At 38.3% G+C, this 27,544-nt stretch overlaps 1 protein-coding gene across 2 annotated transcripts; it reads right to left on the bottom strand.

Moving 5' to 3' along the window:
• Window positions 1-330: 330 nt before the first annotated feature.
• Window positions 331-27,544, bottom strand: DNAJB14 (DnaJ heat shock protein family (Hsp40) member B14). Of its 2 annotated transcripts, none has more exons than XM_083862427.1 (8): window positions 27,259-27,544; window positions 21,576-21,750; window positions 12,488-12,633; window positions 9,315-9,500; window positions 8,860-8,954; window positions 8,103-8,212; window positions 6,742-6,914; window positions 331-5,089 (listed from the first exon to the last, which is right to left on the bottom strand). In XM_083862427.1, exons 1-8 carry the CDS (start codon window positions 27,389-27,391, stop codon window positions 4,965-4,967), a joined length of 1,143 nt encoding a protein of 380 aa, XP_083718553.1. In that variant the 5' UTR covers window positions 27,392-27,544; the 3' UTR covers window positions 331-4,964. The 2 variants fall into 2 exon arrangements, with proteins under 2 accessions (XP_083718553.1, XP_083718552.1); XM_083862426.1 differs by lacking the exon at window positions 27,259-27,544 and adding an exon at window positions 25,176-25,344.

Below are 27,544 nucleotides of genomic sequence, written 5' to 3'. Positions count from 1 at the left end.
ACATTGCCACCCAATTTGGTGTTGAATTCCATAAATTTACTGGGAGTGCACTCAATCCTCTCATCCAGATTGTCAGTAAAGATACTGAACAGGACTGGGCCCAATACTGAGCATTGTTGATACCTGAAGATTTTACTTAGATGCCAGTATCAAATTAAAAAGTGTAAATTTTATATATGTATATATATTTTCATATATTCACTTGGAAATTGCTAATGTTTCTGAACATATAGGTCCAGTGAAGTTTCCAAAAAGCCCAAAACAGAGATAAGCCACTTTTTGCAAGTAACAGAGGAAAAGGTCATTCAAAAGAACAAATTTATTTGAATACTGAGAATCCATACCTCCTTCTTAATCCAAGCCATGCACACACAGCAATTTGGTAAGGACTTGGTCATTATTTGAGAGATACTTAAAAAGAGAACCCCATAAAATCATCATGTGAGTTTCTGATAGTATTTTGAAAACACTACCTGGGACAACTTTGGTTTTCTCATTTATGAAAATAGTCCCTACTATATACTAAAAATGTTTAAAAATGCAACTTTTTTATTATTTGCAGCCATGATGCATGGTGATAGATTTTACTGTCACATTTTGATTAAAAGCTATGCAAAAGCATCTATGAGATGACTCCTGTATTGCTATTAATGGGAATTTATTCTCCCATGCCAATGACAGTCTTTCTATACACGGAATAAACTAATACCGAAGGGAGAAGTGTATTCTGCATGAAGGATAACATCATAACTAAACAGAGTATTTTAGTATTACTTCCAAAAATGTGGAGAAGCCCAATACTCAAATCTAATTCCTGCCAGACTGAGAAGTATGGAAAATATAGTTTATAATGGTGTCCTGCTTTCAGCTGGTACAGGGAAGTCACTTTTCTTCCAAGCAGCTGGTACAGTGCTGTGCTTTGGATTCAGTATGAGAATAACGTTGGTAACACGCTGATACTTTGGCTGTTGCTGAGCAGTGCTTACCCTAAATCCAGGATTTCTCAGTTTCCCACACTCTGGCAGCGAGCAGGTGCACAAGAAGCTGGGAGAGAGCACAGCCAGGACAGCAGACCCAAATTTGCCAAAGGGATATTCAGTGTAATGGAGCATCTCATGGTCAGGGTATAAACTGGGGAGGTTGGTCAGGAGCTGCTTGTCAGGGACAGGCTGGGTTTGGTCAGTGTGGTGAGCAATTGTACTGGGTATCACTTCTGTTTCTTGGGCTTTATTCCTCTCTCCCTTCTTGTCTCCCTTTTCACTGCTATTGATGAGTGATATTTGATTTTGTTTCCATGATTAAACTGCTGTCATCTCAACCCACAGGTTTTACCTGAGTTCCATTCTCCTCCCCGTTGTGCTGTTGGGGTGAGAGCAGCTGCCTGCAAGGTGCTCAGTTCATGGCCAAGGCCAAACCACAACAAATGGCCTATTTCTTTCCTATATTTATTACATTACATGTAAGTAAGTTATAGCTTCAGGAATTTATTTAATATTAGATGCTTTTTTAAAAACAAAATGCTTTTACTATTACACTTCTCTTTGACAGAGCTACAAGAAGTTAGAATAACAACTACTTAAAGGCGAATGAAATTTATGAACAAATAAACTTAAAAAATATTCTTGCCCTCCCATTTTAATCCTTTTACAGCATTTGTTACAAAATTATATTAAAAATATTTATAATTTAAAGTTGTCTCTGCTGTCTATTTAAATGCATGTTACATTTTTAGTGCTGTAATGTTCTACCATTTCTTGGAAACTTGTAAAAGAAAAAAGACCGTTTTAGAAAAGGTAAAAAATTCCAATTTAGACTTGTTTTACCCAAACAGAGAACTTATAGGGAAACGTTCATCAGATGTTCAGTGAACACTGAACTCGCTTGTGACTCAGGATACTCCATAAATAGAACACATACTGATGTTATATTTCAGCAGATGCAAATAATCTCCTTTTTTCATTAGGCTAAGTCAGTCATGCCAAGATTTTCTCTTTTTGCAGGGTTTTTCTGCCCGCCCTTTTAAAGGATAAAACTAAGAACCCATGCTCGTGCTATCCTTAATTCTAGAAAAAAAGAAAGGTAATGACTAAATAAAAACAGCAAGGAGCAGGTAGCTAAAATGTTGAGGGGTTTTTAGTCAGGCTGTTCAAAACTAGTTTTGTTTTCGCCTTTCCTTTCCAACATCTTATTTTAATGAGAACTTTGCCTTCTGAAGAAAGGTCATCTGAAAAGATTTAAGTACTCCACCCTCTTCAATTTGCATTTTGCTCAGGAGAAAATGAATTCTGAACTTTCCAGCAGATTCCCTCAAAAAATCCAGGGAAGATACTGACATTTCTGAAGAAAAAAACCCCTTCAGACTTGATGAAGAAAAGCAACAATCATGAGGAGAAAAACACCCACTTGAAATATTAAAAGAATGTTTGCAGGCCATATTTAGAGCAGCTTAATCTTTATGCCACAGGAAATCACAGCATCCTTTTGCACATTACTACATATTTCAAAGTGTGCAACTATTTAATCTGTTAAATGCTAAGCAGCATACTTCCACCAGTAAAAACATATTATTTCCTTCTCAGAAAGTGGCAAATTGCAATAGGTAGTATAATGAAATGTTGCAGTCTAGGTCTCAGTTTTAACCTTCTGGGATGTCTGCGTTGCCACAGGGCACAGCCACCACATTATTCCAGTTTACAGAGGAACTGATAGCAATCAAACCAAGCTGAGACAGCTCAGGATCCATCCATTTCCCCATTTCTCACCTGCACCAGAAGTGGCTGCAGGGCAGACACAGCCCATAGGAATATTATAGGCAGCTTTGCTAAGACCATCTGTTCACTCTGATTTCATGGTTCCAATATTTGATAAATGTGTTATATATCCTTCCTGTTAACTAAAACGTCACTTGCAAGCTCAGACTCATTTGTAAATAGGAAGGCCCAAGTATTTTTTAAAGCCTTTGGAACAATTTCCTTCTTTTAAGAAGACACAGGAGTACCAGGATGTATTTGATAGTTTGTTTTCATTAATATAATTACAATACATTCTGGACAGTTACAAAATCTGGGAAATCTCGTTTTCTCCATAGATTTTGATTGCATATTTCAAACAACTGGATGCATTTCTATTACATCTGAACCCTTTTACTATAGTCTTAGCAAGGACATTCAGTACAGCAACCCTTTTTTTGTTGCTGTTTCAGGAACTCCTAGTTCTGTTTTGTGCTCCAGGCTTTTATGTCCACCTTAAATGCTGGTTTAGCTTAGTTAAAAGCCTGCAGCCAGTCTCGTGTTACGTGTTACATGTCACATCTCAAGAGAAGTAATTTCCACTGGGACAGTTTAGAAAAGAGATATAAGCAAAATGTTTTCTGGGTCACCTGGAGCAATAGCATTTCGTGTATTTGTAAAGTCATATCCTGCTCTAGATCAGAAGGAATTGCAATGAAGTCAGACAAAGTATTTAAATTTTCAATTTAGGAGAAATATTTGGCGCCACATGAGCTGACAGCATTGTTCAAAGAGCAGTTTTCTCAAACAAAATATATTGCCCATAATACAAGCTATCTGTCATTCTCAAATACAAGAAACATTCTTCTGCATAACACTGTTAAAATGTAAAAAACATCAGCTACTGAACCTAAAAACATTTTCAACACACTTTGATAAACTTTAAGTACATTGTACTTAGCTGCTTCAGGACACCTCTTTGCATCAGCAGGTGTGGCTACATATAGTTTCCATTTCCAGGCCACTGAGTTACATGATCTTCTATGTAGGAGCCAAACAGTAGGCTTGCTCATTTCTAGCAAGTCAGTCCAGCTACATTCTGGTCCCAAAAAATGCATACCCTACCTCTTCTGACAAGTGATAGGGCCTCTGACCATAGGAGCACACTGCAAAGCAGCAAAGCATTTAAATATAGTTGGCAAAAGGGTTGAAAGGCACATAGCTTGTCCTTAGCAAAATTTTCCCTGTTCCACTTGTGGTGCCCATTGAAGAATCAGTATTGGGACCTAGCTTGAAATAAAAAAGTAGTAAGAAAATGGAAGCCTGCCAGGAAAAAAAAAAATAGGTTGCCTTTTTATTTTAGTGTTAAGATTTTAGTGTTGCATGTTTTCCTCTACCTTTCCAGTGAAAATTAAGGAAGCTATGGATGCATGTTAACCATACGTATGGATTTACTACTACTGGAATACCAAATGGTAGAGCTGCTGTAAACTGTTGCAAATACTAAAAGCAATGTTTATAATGGTCTGTACAGCATTTGCAAATATTTACTTTGAAAAGAGATTAGTGTAGTTCTTATTTTTCTCAGCATTGCTTAGAAATGCTAAAAAACTACAACAGCTAAACTGCTACTCTACACCAGATCAATATACCCCAACAGATATTTAGGAATATATGGCATTATATTTAAAAATACCAAGTTCCTCTAAGCAGTAAACCTAGAAGATTTTACATAGAGTTAGAGATAAAATATTAAAAATTATTGTTTCAACTTCACACACTTGACATCTGAATAGGAGTGATGTAATCATACTATTTATTCCATCAGTGAGACAAAATGTAGTATGGAACTAAATTTCTGAGATTTTTAAATAGAAAGTCATTTTACTCGTATATACACAAAGTGTTCTTTCCACAGATATTTACATGGCAAATATGTTAGAGGAGAACCACTATGACTAAGTCTCTACAAGTATAGCAATCCTTTCTGGGCTATTCTCTCTGCTGAAAGAATTCACAGAAGCTTTGAAGTAAAATCTAGACAATTAAAAGTTACCTATATTTCACAGTAGGTAAAGAAGCCGTTAAATGATATTTCAGCATAAGGTTTCTGGAAACAGCTACACAGTAGAGTTTTACATCCACCCTCTTTTCCAGCATCCATGGTGAAACTAAATCTCTTGTCAGTTTACAGGAGAGATAACAGGATAGGTAAGATGTGTGTGTAACTGTAGCTCATCCTCCTCGGAAGAGGCTGGTCAGCCGTTCTAGTTCTTTGCAGTTCTCCATGGACATGGACTCTGCTTTCTTTCGGAGGCGGTCATCTCTGTATACTTTTGCTGCATAAAGTAAGTCTGTTTCTTTAAGGAGGAAAGAGAAAATTTTTTTTTTTTTGGTTACAAATTGAATACTTGGCATATGACAGAGTTGCACAAAACACCTCAGGCTTTTTAACCCTTGCCTGGTTTTCCTTCTTTCTATTCTAATTTCCCTCAGATACCACCTAAACAGCACTGCTACAGTTTTCCTTTGCTGGATCTTTGTAACAATTGACTCTTTTTGAGCAGGTAAAGCTGTATCAGCTTTCCAGCTCCCTCAGAGTTCATACAGCAGTATCTGATTAAAAAGAAAAAAACACACCCTAGAAAAATACCCCACAACAACAAAATAACAAAAAATTCCCTACTACTTCTGTCAGACCTCAAGAAACATTACAAATATAGGCCACTCTCAGTGAACCTGCATTGTTACTGATAGCTCTAGCATCTTGTCTGTGCCCCAAAAAATCCAATCTGAATGTTAAACCCTTTACTCCAACTGATGCTGATTCAGACTGTTTGGAGCTATTAATAATTGAGAGCTCTCTGTATTATACTGGTGCTCAACAGCTTGACATTTTAATTCTGTAAAATTCCGTAAAATCTTTTTTGCCACTTCAACTCAAAAGGCAAGACATCCTTCAACGTCAGTCAACCCCGGACAGATTTTAACTGTCAAAGAGATTTAACACACAACAGGTATTTAAATCCATAAAACCACAAGATCAGCTGTTTCTACAATCAGAAAAAAAAAATTATAAGTCTCTTACTCAAAATTAGTTAAGGTAGTTTTCACAAGCTAATAAATTACAAGTACCAAACAATTGGACTGCGGAGACTAAAGCTGGGCAGGAACATGTGATCTGACTCAGAGAACTGCATTCTATTTGCTTCTGGTCAGTTTACTGACAGTTCATAAATGAATTATTTTTCCAGTTAGCTATGACTGAAGTTTACCACCTGAAAAGTTAAAACCATCTGGTTTCAACACTGATGTAATTTTAGCAGTGCTGTTCCCACATAGCTCACAAAATGGTCCCAGATAACAGAATAACTGGTTAAACTTGATGCTGATTTAGAAAGGGCTGAGGCTCTTCAGTATTTTTATGCTTTAACACTGAATTCTAGGTTTCTGAAAAGAAGTATCTCATTGTATAATACTAGACTGGATAAACAGATGGCAAACTAAACCCCCTTGCTTTACAGGATGTGCTGCCTTGTCCTTAGTTGCCTGAAAAGCAGTGTTTGTATGTACTGTTGTCCAATGCAGATGATGTTTTCATCTCTCTGGAAACACCTATGTAAGCGTCTGGTTTATTTATTTACTTATATAAAAGCATCCAGGGAAATGAGCTATTACCTCGATAAAGAGAACTCTTAGAAATTGCAGTGAGTTAAGGACAAAAGCTTTGTCATTATCAATTAAGTGTAGTCTAATTTTCTGAGACATTGTTATAGATAATAAAGCAGCAGATTAAAATTGCTGACAATTTGCAAATGGTTGTTAGATCACTGAGTAAAATTCAAGAACTACGTGACATTGGGGACAATTTTACACAGAGAAACAGCAGGGGACCTTACACTTAATTTTGCATTAAGATATTGTAATAATACAAGCACTTCCTTCTTGCCCAAAGCAATTTATTTTATAGTAATGCATGATTCAATGAAACTACACATATTACCAAACTTACTTTGTTGCCTCTCCTTCCAACAGTTATTACGGATGTTGGACACATAATCCTCTTCCACACTCTTTTCCACTTTCTGTAATGACACTCCTTTGTATTCATTTCTAAAGTCCTTATTGACATAATAAATGACACCCAAATTTTCTGTCTGCATTTTTATGGTCTGCCCTGTACTTCTGCAAAAAAGGAGGCAGGGGAGAAAGACTAAATATTAATTCAATTTTTTTTTACAGCACAAATAGACTTAAAAACAATATTGCCATTACAGAATAACACCAGCACATTCCTAAATTTGCCATTTTGAGACAAATAATGAAAAGAATGGCTCTAATAATCTGCTAGAGAATAAAATTATTGCATTTACCTGATCATTAAACTTCTTCTCCTTAAACACTTGATCTCAAAAAAAAATTCCACTTTACTTATTTCATATCTCTTTAGACAAATTTAAGTTTTAATAATAGAAAATTACATTCAAACTCCACAGAAACAGGTCACTATTCTGTAGCAACCCAGTACAGGCATCTACATTCTGAAGAGTTTGCTGCCAGCCCTGATAAATTCATTTTCCTGCTGGTATTCTGCAGATTAAAAATCAAAGATTGGATGCAAACATTTTGGCAGAGGTACTTTTCTAAGCATTACAACAGCTTAGTTGCAGAAGGGAAAAACATCCTACTCCAGAAATAGAGAACTTTGAAAAACAGGAGAAAAGAAACCTTTCTGTTGTGGGGCTGAGAGCTCTGCAAGGAACTAAGGACCATTAAAACCACTGTGGTGAGTGGGCTAAGTCTATCAGCTAGCTGCAGTCTTGATTCAAGTTATTTATTTCTCACAAGAAGAAAAGGTTTAAATATCCTACTGTACAAAACAGGTAAGTTTCACAAGCAGAATTCTTCACAAGAAAAAGAAGATTTTACCATCACTTAGAATGAAGCAAAGAACAATCTTGCCAGCTGTCATCACTTACATAAGGATGAGAAGGTTGCTTTCAAGTTCTTCACCTTCTCCAAACACAGAGTACCCCCAAAAGAGTAATGAGCCTTAGCAGATTCCAGGTTTTGATTAAGTATGTCGGAGATGTAAATACCTTTGCAACATACCATGCTGCATGGATCCACTGCCTTGTACTAGACCTCCTAAACTCCAAGTTCTGCTGACCTCTTTTCTCCATTACATTCTTAAAGCATGTTCTTTGCACCTATATTTTTTGCTCTGCTTCATCTACACCTTCCCTTCCTTTCTTCACTGTGGGAAATCAAAGGTAAACTAATGGAAGATTCTCCACAATGTTTCTAAGTGGGAGATGGTGATTACAATACCTTCCCCTCTGTTTTAAGGTGATGTAATGAAGCATTACTTACGATCTTGGGTATAAGGAGTAAGGAGGGTTAGATACCATCAACTGGCTCAACAAGGAGACAAAGATCAACACAATAATAGGCATCAGCTGAATGACCATAGAGAAACCTCCCTAAGGAACAAAACAGATTCAGATATTTCATAAATCACCAAGCAAACAGGTAAATTTAACAATACTTAATGCTAAGTGTGGCTTTCTGCTTTAAGCCTAAAAAGCTGCTAGGCAAACAGTAACTGCCAACACTGGTATTATCTGAACTTTCAAATGCATACACAATATTCACAGATTGCTCGAGCTGCAAGAGTTCATGGGTTAGCACGTTCATACCAGCAACTACCAAATAAAAGCTGGATTCAGCTACATTGTATGCCATGATTTGGTCTCATCTATACAGTGATATGTGGTTATACAGGACTAGAGATAATTCATGTAGGTGAATATTGAGCCGTAATATTCTTACCTCAGCCCAAATAAATTTTTAAATATATACAAGGATTAGTGGCCAGAATTAGTGGCATATTTAGGTTAATAATACCAGTCACCAGTAAGAGAGTGACATACAATAACAGGTTTACAAAATCAGACTATTACCTTCTCAAATTTGCATGCCTATTTACCAGTCAGGAAAGCAACCACCTGCTTACATTAAAAATACCCAACTGGCAGGTACAAATCCTCCTTTACAGTACAGAGCTCATGTACAATCACACCACTGAAAGCAAATTTCATAGTTTAAAGCCAATGGTGCTTAAACTTACATCACCCCTCTCTTCCTCCCTCTCGTGCCCACTCTGACGGTGCTGGTTCGGATGGCTGTAGCCAGCACGACCATTAGAAAATGAGTGTACATTACCTGAGGAAGGAACATCCACATTTAAATCATGTACAAAAATACTATTTAGAGGTCAGTACAGAACCAACATAAAGCACTTTACATTACCACACAATGACACATAAAATGACATTAAGGTATCTCACAATTTCAAAATTGCTTGAAGTAAGTATTTTAAGCTCTACAATAGTAAGCCCAAAGAACTGACATTATTGGGATTTAGCAACACTTGAGGGAAAAAGAAACTGATGCAGATTGTAGAGTTGGGGTTCAAGGTCGGCTGGAATAATTCTACTATTTTGTAATGTCACACACTCTAATGCTGTTCGACAGGATATCTCGGCAGTAAATCACAACAATTATACTGATGTATACCAATACCTGTTGGAAAGGCCCCTCCAAAAAACATGTTGAACAGATCCTCTGGAGTAATATCTGCCTCACAACCTCTATGGAAGTTGAATCTGCCATTGCTAGGGTGATTGCAAGTTTGCTCTTCGCTGCCTGTAAGGTCATACTGCTTTCGTTTTTCTGGATTACTCAGTACAGCATATGCATTTCCAATTTCTGAAGCAAGGAATAAAACACAACTCCAATAAATGCACAATAAAACCTATTCCAGCATGAAAATTGCAATTTCAAAATCAAAAATAGACAGCAAACAATGTAATTTACTGTATGTTACAAAACAACTATAGTAGAACAAGGTCCAGAAACATCTCCACTTTTCTTATAATAGGTTCCACAAAGTTTCCCACCAACACTATTCAAAGGCCTTTTATCCTGTTAAACAAGGCAGAAGGCAGGAGAGCTTTGGTTTTTTTCCTGGGGGAACACCTACACCTGTGGAAATGTTCTCACTCATTGCAGTTATAAAAAAAGCACAAAGCATTACAATGAGATTCTGAAGCTGGGTAATTGAAATTTGCTCTAGCAGCCTAGCTTAAAACACCATCAGACTTGGCAGGTTTTCTTTGGTTTCATTTATTAAGTGGTCATTTCTTGAAATGCACCAACTTCATTGTCTACAAGAGTGTAAATGTATTTTTTTTCATGCTTCTGAAGGTATTTTATGGGTTACATTAGTAACACAAAGTTTGGCATGATGTAACATGAGGTGTACAACTTGCATGCATGACAGGAATGTGTGTGATCCTCGGGTGGTCAATATGACCTCAGTGTTTGGAGGGCCTGGCCTAGATGCTTGTCCCTGTTTATGCTATGGTATCACAAATGAACAGCTTCAATTTTGGCAGTAGAAAGGAAAAAACCTCACTTTGGTAAGCATGGAAAAAGTCAGCAAGATAACCCACATGTTCGACTGACTTTAGAAGCTTTTTTCTTGCTGTGCACAGACAATGATCTTGCAGATTGATGGAAAGTTTGTGTTGTCACTTGATGAACAATCTTCACTCAGTCCTATCTTCAATAAACCCTTTCTGCCTTCCTTTCTACTCTCTACTCCAGTCCTCTCCAACAAAAGACTTCTTTGGCAGCCAACCAACCCAAGGCACAGGGATTATGATTTTCAGTGTTAAAAAGCCTTCAGTCATCAAAAGTTCGTGAAAGGTGTAACACTATGAACTCAACACAGGCAAATAAGACTGTGGCTTTATAATGATGTATTTTAAACATTATCCAATCTAAGAAAAAATTAATGAGTTTTAGCTATGTGTCTTTTAAGATGCCCTTAGGAAAAAACATAAGCAATTCCTTTAAGTGGAGGAGAAAATCCAAAAAAATGAAGCCTGGTATTTTGCACAGAAAGCGTGATATAAACTGACATCAAATTTTGCTCTGTTGCTCAGTAAAAGAACAAAATTGGGAGTAAAAGTTTAGATTTTCCCAACAATTAATAACTTAGAGAGCTCAATCAGGTGACTGAATATAAAGTGAAGTTACCATACTGTGACAATATGCCTGTTTGCTACTTGCTCTTGATTATCTGGTGCTAATTCACAACAGATTTGATTCCAATATATTTTACTTTTCAAAAAGGACATAAAAAATAAAAAAAAAGCCACTGCTGAAAAGCTTCAAAGGAAAGATTTTTGATTAAATTGGTAAAAGACAGCACAAGTTATTATATTTGTACAAACTTTTTGATTTAAAATTCACTCAGCGAGACTGCTCAATACAACAGAAGGGTAGTACTAGGTAGGTCAAGATCTAAGTACCTCACCTACCATGAACCATGTTTCATAATGTGACCTCTCCTTAACATAAAGCATTATTATGAAATAAAAACTATTATTATGAACTCCTTTGCTCAGACGGATGTCAAAAACTGATCAGACGCCTTTACAGGAAAACTAAACCATAAATTTACTCAGCCATACAATAGGATTATGATCATTTCAATGAATTAGCAATTAGAAAATGCTAATTGTCATTAAATAATTTTTGGTCAACCAGATTCATCTACAAAGTTTTTTGTTCATTTACTCATCTAGTTAAAAACCAGAAAGTGAAATTCAGCTGAAGAAATCAGACTTGTACAAAGTACACATGTTAAATAAAATATTAAGAAACTGACTTTTAACATTTTAAAGATAATTTGAAATGCTGTTAACAAGGAAGAACTATTTTATTCCTAGGGCCTGAGATAATTTTATAGGAATAGTATTTTTTAGATAAAGACATCACATAGCTGTATTAAATGAATCAATAGTATTCAACTTTCCTGTTCTGCTGTATCTACTTTTCACCTGGAATTGTTAATATAGTATTATAATTACCTCTAAAAGTCTGTAACAGAAGTCTTGCTCAGGACTTTTTTTTTCTTTTTTTTCCCTCCCCAATTTAAGTGTTTTATCCGAATGAATTTTTCAAATATCTGCATGTAAACCTCACACAGGAAAAAAATAAAAAGATGTACCACAATCAGATTGTTTATGCATCATCATTTCTTACAGATTCACATTTTTCTTCATCTGAGATGAAGGTGTATTTTTCTTTAAAAAACTCTTCTTCAACAATTTACCTTGTGCAGGGCTAAGCTGGGCAGCCTTAAATAAGATCAAATCAGACTGTAATTTTTACCTAAAAAATGGTCAAAGGAAACTACTAGTAAGGCCATGATTGAACTCAGGTGTTTTTGTGCAGAAAAAGTAGTGAAACTACACACATACAAGAAATTCTAAGGAAGAGGTAACTTAGTGTGGCATGTGATTCCGTAAAAACTGCATTTTGCTATCAAGGATTGCTTTCTTTTTTCCTAGCTCAAAGAGCCAAGGTAATAAAATTCAATGACTACATTAAGTCAACAACAGTAAAAAATTGCAATTGGGTTCCATAGATCAAGTATTTGTTCCCTGTACTGAACATTACAGTCAGTTTTCTGAAACCAAGCCCTACTGCCAAAGTCCATGTTATTTATCTATACTTCTAATACAACAAAGGTAAAATATTTTCTTTACTAAAAATGTCAGTTTAACAATAGCTAAAAAATACATTTACATTTGTAAAAATGCAAGTGACCAATGCAGATAAATATGTTTTATTTGGATGAAGTTTAATCACAAAAGAAATTTAAAGTAAAAATGGTGTTTTACTTTTAAAAGCCTCTGTTGCTCCAGGTGCATGGTTTTTGTCTGGGTGGAATTTCAAAGCAAGTTTTCTATAAGCCTTCTTTAGGTCTTCTTCACCTGCATCCTTTGACACTCCAAGGACTTCGTAATAATTTTTACATTTCTTTATACTGCAAAAGAAAATGACATAAAATGTTGCAAACAAAAAGATATAAAAATAGTGGGTTAACACACAGCTGCAGATGAGCTCATACACTACACTGCTGCATTACATCTTTTGCTTTCAATATAAAATATTTTTAGGTGTCCACTCTAGAAACAAAGAATGTCATTCTTTCATAATAAAGTCACTACTGAGCTTATTATGTATATTTCTTTTACTTCTACTGTAGAACTACCACAGTTGTAAGAAAGGGTTTCATTTTGCAGCTACTGCAGCATTTCCTCATCCACAATTACATTAATATTGCTGTTAATAATGCATAAAAAGAGGGTTCCAAGCTTACTTTATACAATTAGTAGGTAGGAAAATTTGTTTTGACTGTAAACACCAAATGCACTTCAGAATGAAGGATATAAAACAAAGCAAACAATACCTCCCTTTCTCCAAACAAAAGTCAAATCATACCATCACTCAAGCATTCACTTTTCAGGGAATAAAATGTGTGAGACTACTTCTGCTGCTGGGAATGCACCTGGATCTTAATAATCTTTCTGTAAGTTTATGTAAATTCAAAGTCACAGGAGCAGCTCCAGTAATTACATGTTTGGCTCATCTCACATAATCAAGCATAGCATTTTTTAAAACTGAAACCTCAGAAATATTCGTTTTGTAGGCTGTCTAACCCAGACAGGAAAAGCAAAATCTGGAAATGACGTAACGATCTAGTATACTTTATACAATACCCCACAAGAAAGAAAGAGCAGTTACAGGAAAGAGAGAACATTAATACTGTGTGGGCAGGAAGAACTGATCAAACCAGTAAATACAGCTTAACAATCAAACCAAGCTACTTGGGTAAGAATTCAGAAAAAAAAGGGCTGAATCCCAAATTTGCACTGCAGAAATGAGGCACACTGACACTGAGTGCATGCCAAAAGAAATGGGCTGGTCTGAGCAAGAAATAGAAATTAAATCCATAAATACTTTAAAAGCTTCACATGAGTCTCTTTGCATGTCTGTAATTGTATCTGCATTCTGTTACATGCACAAATTTCTATGTGGATTTGGGTGTGATGTTTCCAAGACTATACACAGGGCAGCCATGTGGAAAACAAGGGGCCAAGCAAGCCTTTGGCATTCTCATGGAAGAAGTATGGGTACCCTGTAATTAAGGGAATGTGAGCATCACAAGTACAACCACACCATCATGTGTGGCCTGTCCTACTTCACAGATTGATCAAATCAAGTTTCATTTGAGGGATCCTGTTTCCTGTGTTCAAATACAGGAGCTATTATGGAAGCCTCGGTGTAATGCTCACAAGAGCACTGAACTGAATGTATGCAGGCAGCTGCCAACACAAACACCCTGTGAAATAAATATAGCTCATTATATTGAAGTAACATTTAATAAGCTCCAATTAAGAAGCTGATAGAGCTAACTGAAAAGAACACAGTGAATCTATCAAGAAAGGATGGAAAGAAAATGCATGAAATTATACTCTTGAGTACTGGAAACTTTTTTTTTTTTTTGGTAACCTGTACAAGCAGAAAGAAGTGTGATAGTGTACAGATCCCTTAATCCATAGCCTCAATGCCTGGACAACTTATGAACTGTATCAAGAGCCGGTAGCTTTATTGAAATGTGTAACAGTATCAAATTAAGCTTTTATTTCATGAAATTGCTACCTCAGCATCAAATCTAAGTTCTCTTCAATAATTGTTTCTGAGCTATCTGTTTGTGGGCCAGACTCTTCAGAACTTTGGTTGATATAAAATAACACAGCAAGCTGTCAATGTTTAGCAAAGTTGTTATTTTTTTAGCATTAAAGCTCTGGTGTTAAACATTCATTCAAGTGTTTTTAAGCACTGTACATCCTCAACAACTGTATTCCTCAATAACATATTGTCATTTTTCATGAAAAAAAAAAACTAACATGAAAGTTCATTTACTTGCACACCCAATATACATTCATTTCACAACTCTAGGATGCCAAGAGGAGAAATATGGGAAAAAAAACAAACAATGCAATAGATGCCAATCTGTTCTTTTAATTCCCCAAAACCCACTTGAGACATCCCTCCTGTTCAAAACCAGTGGATGTTCCACAGTGGACAACCCTCAAAGGAGAAGCAGCAATGGTGGGTATCAACCAAAAGATCTACAGGATTAATGCAGTCACCTCCCTGCAACAGCTATCCTGAACTTGGCCCACAAATTGTTATAATATTACATATTATATAATATTATGTTATTATATAATATATAAATTATGTTATAATATTGCTATTATTGAGAAGCGTGCTAAGTCGATATATAACACATTCGTTTTTTCTTTGCAAGTCTTTCCTAGTGGTAAATGAAAAATTCTACAAACACAAATATGGAACATGCATATTCATGTGGAAATTTTGCAGTTTAGCAAGCCTCTGGATTAGGCAGATCATGCTTTAAAGCTAAAAAACATTAAATGATTATACAAATGCACAGGGGCCAAAACTCATACCTAAGCCTGGAATTTTCAGCAGTGACCTTATGCTATGAAGCCCTTGCTACACTCTGCCATTAGCCAACAGTTTTACACCGTTGCTAGCCCACTTCAAGGCAAAAACCACCTGGACTGTAAGTAGCTAGGATCTGGTTAAATGCAGTTTCCTCCTGGGAGGGAGTCAGTAACTTGTCAGGAGGCTCCTGACAGAGCACAGTTCAGGGCAATCATAACAGGGTAAGACTTCCGTTTTTCCCCCTTCAGCTGAGTTCATGTGAGTTTTGCACCAAAACTTGCACTGGGGATGATGGGACAAGCAAAGATGATTAGAAGGTGCTTTCCAATTAAACAAAGTTTCAAGTGTTTTTCATGTACTCCTGAGAAGCAAAACTTGAATGCATCACAAACTGAACCTGGTAAGTCAGTTTATCAGGACGAACTGTGGGGTCACCAGGACTCAGGTGATACACGGCAGTGCAGCCACAAGGCTTCTCTAACACTGCTGGAGCATGCGACCCACCATACCAGGGCCTCAGATGTCCCATCCTTCCTCATCCTCTAAAAGATGCTCCAAGTCTTCTTCCCCCAAAACTCCACTCTTCTGATGAGAAATTTCTCTTCAGGTGCTGGAATCTGTGAGAAACCATGGCCAGCTTGATCCTTGTCCCTCAGAAGATGCAGACCTTTTTGGATATATTCCTCACCTCTTTAGTAGACTGACCTCTGACAATCCTCACTCAGCCAGAATCCCTCACCTGCATCACTGAATTATCCCGTGGAGATTTGTCATGGGAAGGCAGGTGGATGGAAGGATCTACACCTTTCTCACTTTTCTCTTATTACAGGGCACACAAATCAGCCAGTAAAGGCAGGGGAAAATTAAGGGTAAAACCAGTGGAGGTTCTGGAAAAGCCCTATCACTGATGTTACTGCTGGCTTTTAACTGTGCCTGAAACCCTTGCAACACTCTCAGCATGAACAACTTTCTGAATGCTCCATCTCAAACTGGTTTTTGTTTGGTCCTGCTGCCCTTAAGGTGCTGCAGTTCCTACTGCTAATTTTCTTGAATATGTAAACTCCATGCTGATATTTCTTTTTAAAATTCCAATGTCCATATCCCTTGTTTACTAACTGCCTATTTTGTATTGAACGGGTTATTTTTGTTGTTCTTTATTTCTGGCTTATTTGAAGTTTGTGTTTTCACTGATACTTTGCTTGGGATTTTGGTTTTTTGTGAATTGCTTTTTTTGTACTTTTCATTTCTGGTTGGACTTCTGTATCTGAATTACTATCAAATTATTTCTGTTGTTTAGGTAATTTCTCTCTTTGTTGAATCATTAGTCCCCTGCCAACACCTTGGCACTGTCCTTCTGATTAACAGATTTGTTTGCTGTTCCTGAAGTAACAGCTGACTTTTACAGAATAGACTTCTCAAACAGCATGAGAGCAAGTGATGACCTACATTCATCCCCAATCTGTTGACAGAGTATCTCTTCACAACTTGCAAAGCTCCACTACCTCAGCTTGCAGCTGACAAGGCACCTGCAGTAGAACTGGTCAGCCAGCTTCAAACTTCAGCACCAGCAACTCTGCTGGATTCCTCTCCATGCCCTGACAGCTGACAGCAGAAGAAGCCCTTCAGGTCCTGAAACGTCTCTTCTCACCTGCACAAACCCTAGGGCTACCACCACTGGTTCTCCTGTGACTACAAAACTATGTGATCCTCCTGCTGTGCTTGTCAGATCACCTTTCAAATCTACAATTCAGATTGGTCAGCACTGCCAGCTTTTATCAGATTAACAAAACCTATCAGAGATGCTTGCCTTATGGTATCAAATACTGGCAGCAACGCACAATCATGAAATTTGGAGTATGATGTATTTCAAAGGGTCTTCCAAAGCCTCACAGGAACAGCCCAAAAGACAAATACTTCAACCAGAAGCGTATCAAGGGAGCCACAATTATTTCTCCCAATGGCAATCTGAACCAAACAGCACATGAGCAGCCATGTGAACGTTAGTGACAAAGAACCCAGCAAGAGGAAGCTATACTGACTTCTGTCCTAGAGTTGAGCAGAAAAACACAGTAAAATGCAGACCAATATCTATGCAGGCCAAATTTCCAATTATGCCAGAGAGCCTGATGCAAATGCAAATCTCACAGCTGAGTTGGGAATGTGCCAGTCACAGTTTGGGTGACAAACATGGCCTGAAAGAAGTGCTCTAGATTGGGAAGAGAAAGTCACAGCATTGTCAAGGAACTCAAGCTGCTACCAGCATATCCCTAGTTTCTGAAACAAATGCAGCAGAAGCCTCAGATCTCTGTTGCACTGATAGATTCAACAACACATTAGGGTGTTTGTCTTACTACCTTGCTCTTGGATGTACCTGATCAGTTTGTTTCTCCTGTGTATATTATGTGAAGTATTCAAGGCTGTGTTTACAACAGCATACTTTTCTCCAGATTTTATTTAAGCTTTTATTTTAGTTACGAGCTTTCTGACAAAGTCCGTCATGTCTTCTCTGCCATTTTTCCATGACAGGCTCTATAACTATGATTTCCACCTTAATTTCTCAACCATTCAACTGGATATTTCAACAATTCATGGTAGCTCTACAGCCTAATTAAAGGCATGCCCTGATTTTCTTTGCTTTGGTGGTTTCGTTTTTTTAACACATATTGACTGCTCTTATTAATCCACTTCCAGTTAATTATCTTCTTGACACCATGCTAGAAAAGAACCAGTATCTTTTTGCTGGATTGACAAGTGTCAGCAGAATGCCTCGAAAAAGTCAGTCACAAAGGCTATACTCCTAGTTCGATCCATAAAATGTGTAGAGGCAATTTTTTGGTTCACTATGTGAATTCAAATCAAGCTATTGATTATTCCTGACCACTACTCGATGGCTCTTAATCCTGCCTTGCAAGGTTTCTACAGAACTCATGGCTCTATTTGTTTGTTTTGGTTCTATCTCAAAGATCCAAATACAAAATTTGATTATTGTGCTTTTTTCCAAGAAGCAAGGCAGGAAAAGCAGTATTCCACCACATTTTTCATGAGACAACAATGTAAGTTTAGCACATTACTAATCATGGCAGTTTTCTTTCAGATGCCAAAAAGGCAATATGGAATACATGCTATGGCTTATTGACTAAAAAAGAGACCAAAGATGTCAAACACCATGGGCATTTTAAGATAATTTAAAGAGAGCCTGTAGAAAACATACAACATGAAAACACTTTTTTTTTTTTCCCTCTTGTGCACACAATTCTCACACATTCGTCTTAAGCTGACATTGCTTGGGTAGCTTTCAGCTGCCCAGAGACTTCTAGGGCACTTCTCTAAAAAGACATTAAGTCTACTGTGAGTCCTAGCATATTTCTGCTAGTCTCCCGTCAGTATCTCCCACACGCAGGTCACCTAAGGGTGATAAGGCAATTTGATCCAGTTCTCAGTGACAAGGTAAGAATCATTAAGATGCATGTACTACAGATGGGATTTTCAAAGCATTTCCATTTAAGAGCAACAAAGTGCTGTGGTATCTCTCAAGCTTCAAACTGTCACATTGAAATAGTGAGCATGGCTCCCACAAAGAGCATCATTACCCAGCACTTATGCAATCAGAGGAAATATGTTACATCCTTACACTTCTCCCTGTTGAGCAATTTGCAAGCTCGTGTAATACTCTACAGAACTGTTATGGTAACTTGCTGGTGATCAGTGTCCCCTGTGTGTGTGGATGAAATGAAGCCAGCACAGAGGTGCTTGTTTGTACTCATACCTATTCACATTACTAGAGTAACCCTGATGAAAACTAATGCAGCTAAATTAGTTACATTGCTCCAAGCCTGTCTTCACTACGCTTCTTAAATCCGCTGTCACAAGCTAATTCAAGATAGCTGTACAACTCCAGGAATTTTAATCAGTGATCCAAGCCAGGGAGCTCAGAGTCAGCCCCACTTCTGACAGCTCTCTAAAGCTTGTAACAAAAGCATTGCAAATGGCATGGAAGTGTGGTTGAAAACAGAAGCACTTTCCCTATGTCTACATTCAGTTACTGAACCAAAAACTCCTAAAGGGAAGGATATTTGAGGATAATGACTTTTCGAATCAAGCACATGCAAAGCAACTCTGTTTGTCCAATGTCAAATTCATGCTAAATGTCAGAATTTATTGAAAACTGGAGATTTTGCTACCTTGCTGTCTATAAATGTTTTCCCTTATAGGAAAAAAGACAAAAACTGGGCATGAAACACTGTTTAAAACCACTTCTTTTCACACACTATTTCTTTAACCAATTCAAACATCTGAAAATCATTCCACTGCGGTACACCAGAAGCATATGGTGATGACAAACTCTATTCTCTAAAGAACACCCTCCCCAAAGGGGCATGTTTCATTTAAGTGGAAAAATCTGGGGCCTGACTGAAGCAATATCATATGCTGCCTGTCAGGTTTCCGACTAGAAGGCTCATTCTCACTGTGGTTTAAACATTAACTTTCTCTCAGTTATCATCACTGAATGTGTTATATTTTTCCATTTACTTTTAGCCCATTGTTTGTATTTAATTCTGTTCCCCTTGGCAAGGCACACACGTTTTTAAATTCTTAACCACGAATTTTTAAGTGGTTTGTTTATGCCACTAATAAATAACATGACAAACATTTCCAAACTTCCAACATGAACTGGAAACTTGCTCTGTTGATTGCTGCACATCTAAACAAAAATTCCATCTCCCTCTAAAGGTTCATGAACTGCTGTATTAAAGGGTGGCAGCATTCCCCAAGTGAAGGTGAAGATACCGCTTTAACACATGATGTTAAGTGGTATGTAAAACAAACATGGGTTGCTCTGTAAGGTATTACAATTGCTTATTTTGCAAAGATTTTGATAGGTTTTAAAACTCCATATGGAATATTTAATATTCTTGAAGCAATGTTGCATCAAGGTTCTTTTCAATGTGCAATTTTTGAATACCCCTAACTCTGGTCCTGATCTCAACAAACTGGATTAAGTTTATATAGCATCTAACAAATCCCTTCAAGAAAGCAATATCTAATACCACAAATGCCTACCAGCAAAAAAAAGCTAGCTCTGCATTTCAGTCAAGACCAAGTAGGCAACATACCTTCTGCTAAAACAAACTAACAGACTGATCTTGCAGGAAGCCTGATGTCAAAGCAGACTGCAGCTCAGAATGGCACATCACAGGTGAGTGACTACTGGCACCAATACAGCTCTCTTTGCAGCAGCTTTCTGGGAGTATGTTACATGTCTTATTTTGACCTAAGCTGCATTCACAGAGGACTTCTTTCTGGATACTTTGTCTCACACATGTGTATACACACACATTCTGCATACATTTTAACAGTTGATATAAGGTGGTCAAAAAGGTACAGGTTTATCCGAGTTTTAGTTTAGATTTATAACAAAAAGCAATAACATTAATTAAGCGGAGATGATGGTAAAAGCTCTAGTAAATAACACCAAGAGGATAACCATGTGAGAGCTGCTGCTGTCTACCTGCCTGAATGCAGAGCTTCTGTATCAACAAAGAAAAGATACTTCTTTCCTCACTGGTTAGCACAGTTCAACAAATTATTCAACTTCAGGAAGATCCCAAGATAGTATCAACAGTTACGTACATTTCACAGATGCACACACAAAAAAATCCCCCACAAATTTCTGTTATGCACAACAGTTCATCCAATATACACAAACTAGGAGACAGGGACCTCTTGATTTTCCTTCAAGCTCCCTTGAAAATATCTGGGCTAGACTTATCTGAAAATACCAGGGTTTGAGGTGTGCAATTTCCTCGCTGTATCCATATTTCTTTAGCAGAAACCAGGGCACAAATCAGACAATATTTTTCTTGCTCCTACAGCCAGTAAGTGTGCAGTGATATCATGACTTAAGAGTTACTTGCCTCAAAAGGACATTTTTATTGACCTTAGTTTCTTTTCACACATCCTTTCCTGATGTCATCTCATCCTAATACTATCAAGCTGCACTAAGCAGAGTTTATACTGCAACTCAGACACCTCTATATCCAAACCAAAATAATTTTAACACTTTTCTAAGACCAGTCGGTACAGCAGTATTAGCTTGAGAATAAACTTTAGGAGCAAGCATGTGTCTTTAGTATAAAAATATTGAATAGAAACACTTTCCTGCAAGTTGTTGACTTACCATGAGATCTACTCAATAACTATTTTGAGTATTATTTTTCCATAAAGTATCTTTGATAGTTTGAAGAAAGGAGTAGCATCTTTCTTGCAGAAAGTGACAGCATCTCATTTGGTGTTTAAAACCAGCAAAACTCTCCTCTTCCTTCTAGTCAAAGTTCAGTACAAGTAAGCCCTCTGAGCTAACCTCAAACTTCCTTTGGCTTCTTTAGATGACAGAGTTGAAAGTACAAAACACACAGAATGAAAAGCAGTGACATATTCAAGCCATACCTTAATACTCCTTCCATTTGTTCTTTGTTGTAGCCTTTTCCACTTTCACCTGCAGCAGATGCATTGTTCTCCTTCGTGCTATTGGGCTTACTCTGATCACTGCTATTGGCTGGTTTTTGGCAGTAAGCGCCTCCCCCAGCAGTACTTCCATTCTTCATAATAGCTTCCAACAAAACTATAAAAACAACAGTATATCATAGTATCATTACAGGTATTAGTGATTAAGTCAGGGCTCTCAAGTATCTAAGATGAGAGCACCACATTATAAGATTAGCTGCTACATCCTCTTTCCTTGTCAATCACCACTTTGTGCCACAAATGTTTCTGCAGCCAGTCTAACGATTCCTTTTCATGGCAAAACTATGGAAAAGTGTTTCAAAATTAGTGACAGGACTGCTCCCATCTATCTCTGCCAAGGTAATGTAACACTGGAGAGAATTTTTCCACACGCTTCATTTCTGGATGTTTTTTAGAGACACTGAACCTGTGCCTTGAGGTGAAAACATCTGAACACCTGAATAAGCAACTGTAAAATGAAGAATTACACTCTATAGAAACTACAAATTATTCCACACAGACATCAAGCCCATCTCCAGCACATTTCAGTTCCTACAATACATTCCTATCTGTAACCTGAATTATCAGTGGCCAAACTGATGCTCTATTCCTTCCAGGCAATATCAGCTGAAATTCGAACCACTGTTAAAATCACTATTCGAAGCACAAAAAACTCAGGACCAGCCAACTACACCAAACTCAAGACCTGAATCTTGAAAACCAGTTGGCTTCTGCTAGTTCTTGAAATCCTCTTTCATTCCATGGTCCAGCAGATCTCAAATTTAAACACTGTACACGAAGTCTGTTTTTTCTTTCTGTCTATAATCCTATATTTTGGGGATATCTGTCTTAGCAATGAATCTAACGTAATGGAAGAAACAATACCATTCTAACATAAGGGACTGCACACAAAGTACAGTATAGATCAAAGATTATTAAATAGTCCACCTTTACTGAAAACAGATTCCTTCAGAGCAACATGGCAAACTACACAGGCTAAATTTGTTTAATAAAGAAAATGAGTTATTATCTACATTAAAAATGCACTAATAAAAACTGCCAAGGAAAAATGTCCTGTGTCCTGTAAATGCATAGCATTGTCCTCTAGAAAGCCACTGGGAAGAATCCATAAGAATTTTCTAAAAATTCTCCTCTGCCCAGCATGGTCTTTCTTAGAGCAGCAGCAAACTGGGATCCTACACATCATAGCTTGTATATCACAGGAAGAAACAAAAGTGGAGCTTTGTTGAAAAGGAGAGCCACCACTTCTTGAAAGCTCCCCAGTATTTACTTTTACATTCACTTATTAGTGAATAGCTACACTCAGCCTGAACAAGAAAGTCAGCTGACTTCAGAGATGGTCCTGCCTTCCAGCTGCCTCAGCAAGACTCATGGATTTATCAGATCAAGCTCTTTATAGCAGATACAAGGAAACAACTAAGCTTTAGAAGTCTAGTTGTAACTGAGGAGATGTTTCCACTACAAGTGAAATCTGGAGCTGGAAAACAGGAGAGTTACAGTTGCATTATGGATTAAAACTGAAGGATATATTCAATATTTGCGATACTGTATTCTAAATCCTCCCTTGTGGCATATGAAGTTCTGAGGTAAATGAAGTAATAACAACTCCAATGATCTGCAGGTCAAGAACTAATCAAGAACAGAGCCTTGAACAGACAGCGCCCTCGGAATGAAGTGTTTTAGTCTGAATGTTCTCCAAAGAAGCGCTACCAGAAAACAAAACAAAAAACTAATTATTTTTCTATCTAGTATGACATTTAACAATGGCATCCCATAGAATCCTATTGAACATGTGGCCTTCTTGAAACAATGCTTACTCGAAATTTTGCAGTTCCTCCTTTTATATTAATATTGCTCTAGAAATTTCTCATCCCTGCACCAACATTTATGCAGAACCTGTGGGAGCAGAAATGGCAGAAACACAGGCATGGGCAACTGTTTGCATTTTCAACATCCAGTGTTTCTTCACAGCAAGTGTGGCTCTAAGTCTCTTAATGAATAGGTTTAGCTGCAGTATACTTTAAACATTACTATTTTCTAACCTCCTTCTCAGACCTCATAACGAAGTTGCATTGCTGACAATACAATGCAGGATGCGTAAAAAAATAAATTCAAATATATCAGTGTGAACTTCTTAAAATAGCAGGACACAGAGTATACAAACATACTATTGTCCTACACTGAAAAAGAAAACCACACAAAGGGTATGGGGCCATTGTTTCCTTCAAAGAAAGGATACAGTTTAGACATTCAGAAAAAACTCTGACACTTCCATGAACTGCTGGTGGTAAAATCAGCTGTTAGAACTGTAGTAGGAACAGTGCATTAAAGAAAAGTTTTGCTGTGTATCTAGTATTTCAAAATAGGGCATACAGCCAACCAAAGACTTATTTTGTTAGCAGGTAAGACAACGAATCTTATCTCTGAATGTGTCTGAAGCCTCTCTTGTGTGTACAATTACCTGCTGTTGAATGAAAGATCCTTGGACTACATTTGATTCCATTATGCATTGAACATGACCCCTACACACACAGTTTCACTAATGGAAGAACTCTATTTAATTCAGAATTTGTCCTAACGCAACAGCCTAAAAACGAAGCTGACATGCTCCCAAAAAATCTGTTTTTAAAGGCAGCATCAGAAATGGGCAAAAAAAATCTTAAGAAGCACTGAAAAATAAAGTTTTTCTTAACATTGTTTTCTGCCTTCAAACAGAATGGCACCTAAGTTTGAAAGAGACATCTTGTCCTTTGTTGTCTTTAAACCTACTCTTAAAAATATTTTCCAGACAAGAGATTAGATTCCATTCAGTTGCAAGATGAATCGTTAGGAAAAATCAAACAATTTTTTGAACAGCTGAAGGGTAAAACAATTTTCTAGCAAAGAATGACGTCAACATGGACACTGCTACTATGAAGTCATTAGCTCAGTATCATTAAATAAGCACTGACCTTACAGTCCACACTAGTAAAGCCTTAAAATAGCACTGCTGCAGTCAGCGTATTTCAGGCAGAAGCTTTGTTTGGCGAAACTAAACTTCACTGATGACTGAACTAGTGCTGAATGCCCTTTAAATGTAAATGTTGCCAAAAGCAGATCACACATAGTATTGTTTCAGAGACAACAGCTAAAACCTATTCTCTGTCCTTTTGTAATCCACTATAACATCAGGAGGAGGAAGCTCCCACCACTAAAAGATTCAGCATTACCATTCTCACTGCTTTTATGACTGACAGAACTTTGTGAAATGGTGGGCAATTGTTCTCAAAACGATGCTAAAGGTACAACACATGAAGAATCTGCAACTTCAGTGAGAAATTAGTTCAACTACCTTCTAATCCACACTGCAGAGAAAAATAAGTGAGCAGAGTGACAACTGGGGCTGCACCCCGTTGTCCTAGCACCATATAAATCCAACACATTATGACTGTAGAATAAGGATTTGTGTTAGAACTAAATAGGCCCACAAAACCTGAATTGCTTCTTTCTCTCTGGTATGTGCTATGACAGATTTTTGATTACCTGAATTATGGGTTGGATTTTTTTCTTCAAGTGGGTCCCCCACTAATAGATGCCAATGAGAGCAATTTAATTTGTTCTTAGTGTAAAATGCCAGCCATAATTTATTGCACCTCTTCTGGAACCTGTCCTGAAAAAACAGTTTGTGTCCTTGCATCTTACTGCACTTTTAAGAGGACCATTTAAGTGCCTCAAACTTTTAAACCAAAATAAATTCAATGAGTTGGTGTTTTGGGAGGAAATTAGATGAGTTTAAAACAACCTCCACAGCTAGAAAACTGCAGCACAGAGATATTAAAAGTTTACAGTCCCTTAATATCTAACTACCGAGTTCAAATCAGGGCTTTTTCAGTGGTATTAGGGCATCTGAAATTCTCTTTAGCGTCAAGTGGGACTTTAACAGCCCATCGGTTCCACAAATCAGGCCCTTGTTTCAAGCTGAGTACCTGAAAAACGAAGTACAAACAATTAGCTGGTCACTAATGGAAACGGAGTGAACTGACTTATTTAGCATCACAGAGAAATTCTGTGAAGCTTTTAGTTTAAGACACAATTCCTCAGATTACAGCCCACTACCACAAGGCCATCTTCTTTTCCCCAGGTCTGCGCTTAATTTGTGACTGACTTTTCTAATTTCCACAGTGAATAAAACAAGTGTCCTACAGACAATAGCCCAATAGCCTAATTAGCCATCTATTTCTTGCGCTGAATACTTTATAATTGTGCTTATGTAGTGACAGTCCTACTTAAAAAAAAAAACCAAAACCAAATGCTCAAAACAAGTCAGATGAAGATTTTTTTCCTGAAAGCTACTCTAGGTCTTATCTTTGAGATATAAGATGATAACAAGCTGTGTGAAGCAGACGAAGCTATTTGCACTCTTTGGTGGAAGAAGCTGACTTGAAATCCTCTGCCTTCCTGCCTCCTGACCAACAGAGATTCCAAAAAGTTCAAAATATCTTCATACATGTCATGTTCTCAAGCCACAGAAATTTAGGGGAATATGGCAACATCCATACTGTCTTGCAGGAGAAAAAAAACACTTGAAAAATTAAACACTAATTTAAAAAGAAAAGTGCCAGTGAAATCTTCATTAATGTTTGCATATAGTAAGAAAAAAGGAGATAAGAGGCCCCAAAATATTCACTGCATCTCCTCAGAGCAACTTCCAGTCAAGATTTTGCCTCAAACTTACACTCCAGAAATGGTAAATGCTGAGGCCTGTAAGTCGTACAGGGCACTGAAGCAGTTCCTGCTCCTTGCACAGCACAGAGCAGTGAGAACCAGAGGAATGTAACAAGTCCCTGCTGTGTCCAAAGGTGCCTTGAGCTGACTTCTGGCACTGTGTGTCAGAAAGGCTCCAAGAGATGTAACATACACTGTTCTACATACACTGAAACCTTAATACTGCTCCATTTAAACAGTTATTTCTAAACACCTTTTGCTAAAAGGTTTCAAGTTTTTAGTACGGAATAGTCAGAAGAGATAATTACATCTTGGGGGGAGCCACATATTCAATTTTCTCTAGGGAAGGCAAACTCGTCTGCAATTCCGATGTGGCTGCTGTACAACCAAAGGGGAACCAAACCCAAGGAAACCCAAACCACAAGTATATTAGAGAATGAAGACGCGGTCCATTCTGGAGCTGCAGCTCTCATTGCGAGCTGTTAGAGAGGGGTGATTCACAGTGACAGAAAAGAAGCCAACCCGGCCTGTCTCGGCCTGGGGCCTGAGATGTCCTGATGTTAATCGGGGCTAAGCCTGGTCTGTGCGGCCGCGCTTTTACCGATGGCTGTGGGGAAGAGAGAGGATGCAGGCCAGGAGCCGGGCCGGCCCTGGGAGAGGTAACCCCCTCCTCCGCAGCGCCTGACGCCAGAGTGATGCCCTGGCGGGGGGAGGCACCTGCCCCGAGCGCTGCTCCCGGGCACACTCCGGCCTCCTTTCCCGGCCGAGCCCCGCGCCCGCCGCAGCCCCGGGCCGGCTCTGGGCCGGTCCCGCTCCCCTCGGCCTGCAGGGCCCCCCTGCGCCCGCCCTCCTGCGGGCCCCGCGGCCGGCCCGGGGGAGCGGGGAGGGGGCCGGGCTTCACCTCGGGCCGTCTCGGTCGGGTAGAGCTTCTGCGCCTTGCCCAGGAAGCGGAGGGCGCGGTCGCGGTTCCCGGCCTCCAGCGCCTCCCGCGCGATCCCGATGCACTTCTCGGCCTCGTCCCGGTTCCCCTCCATGGGCTTCTCCTTCCGCCGCCTCCGCCCGCCGCAGCGCAGAGAGAAGGGGCCCGAAGCCAGAGCGGAGGCGGGCGGGGCGGAGGAGCCGAGAGCGGCGCGGGGCGTCAGGCGGGGCTGCGCTCACTCCGCAGGGCTCATCCCGCCGCTGCCCCG

Source organism: Zosterops lateralis (genome assembly GCF_965231275.1).
Source record: "Zosterops lateralis genome assembly, chromosome: 5".
Taxonomy (NCBI): domain Eukaryota; kingdom Metazoa; phylum Chordata; class Aves; order Passeriformes; family Zosteropidae; genus Zosterops; species Zosterops lateralis.
The sequence above is the reverse complement of the archived record's forward strand: the minus strand, read 5'-3'. Positions and strand labels throughout refer to the sequence as shown.

What these genes read in the sequence shown, in the direction of transcription:
- DNAJB14 (XM_083862426.1), bottom strand. Translation starts at nt 25,329, where the DNA reads ATGCAAGGACACAAACTGTTTTTTCAGGACAGGTTCCAGAAGAGGTGC. An exon ending in GGGAGGAAGAGAGGGGTGAT is followed by an intron (nt 8,213 to 8,859) that starts GTAAGTTTAAGC and finishes TTTGTTCCTTAG; the next exon opens with GGAGGTTTCTCTATGGTCAT. An exon ending in TACTCCTTATACCCAAGATC is followed by an intron (nt 6,915 to 8,102) that starts GTAAGTAATGCT and finishes CCTTTTTTGCAG; the next exon opens with AAGTACAGGGCAGACCATAA.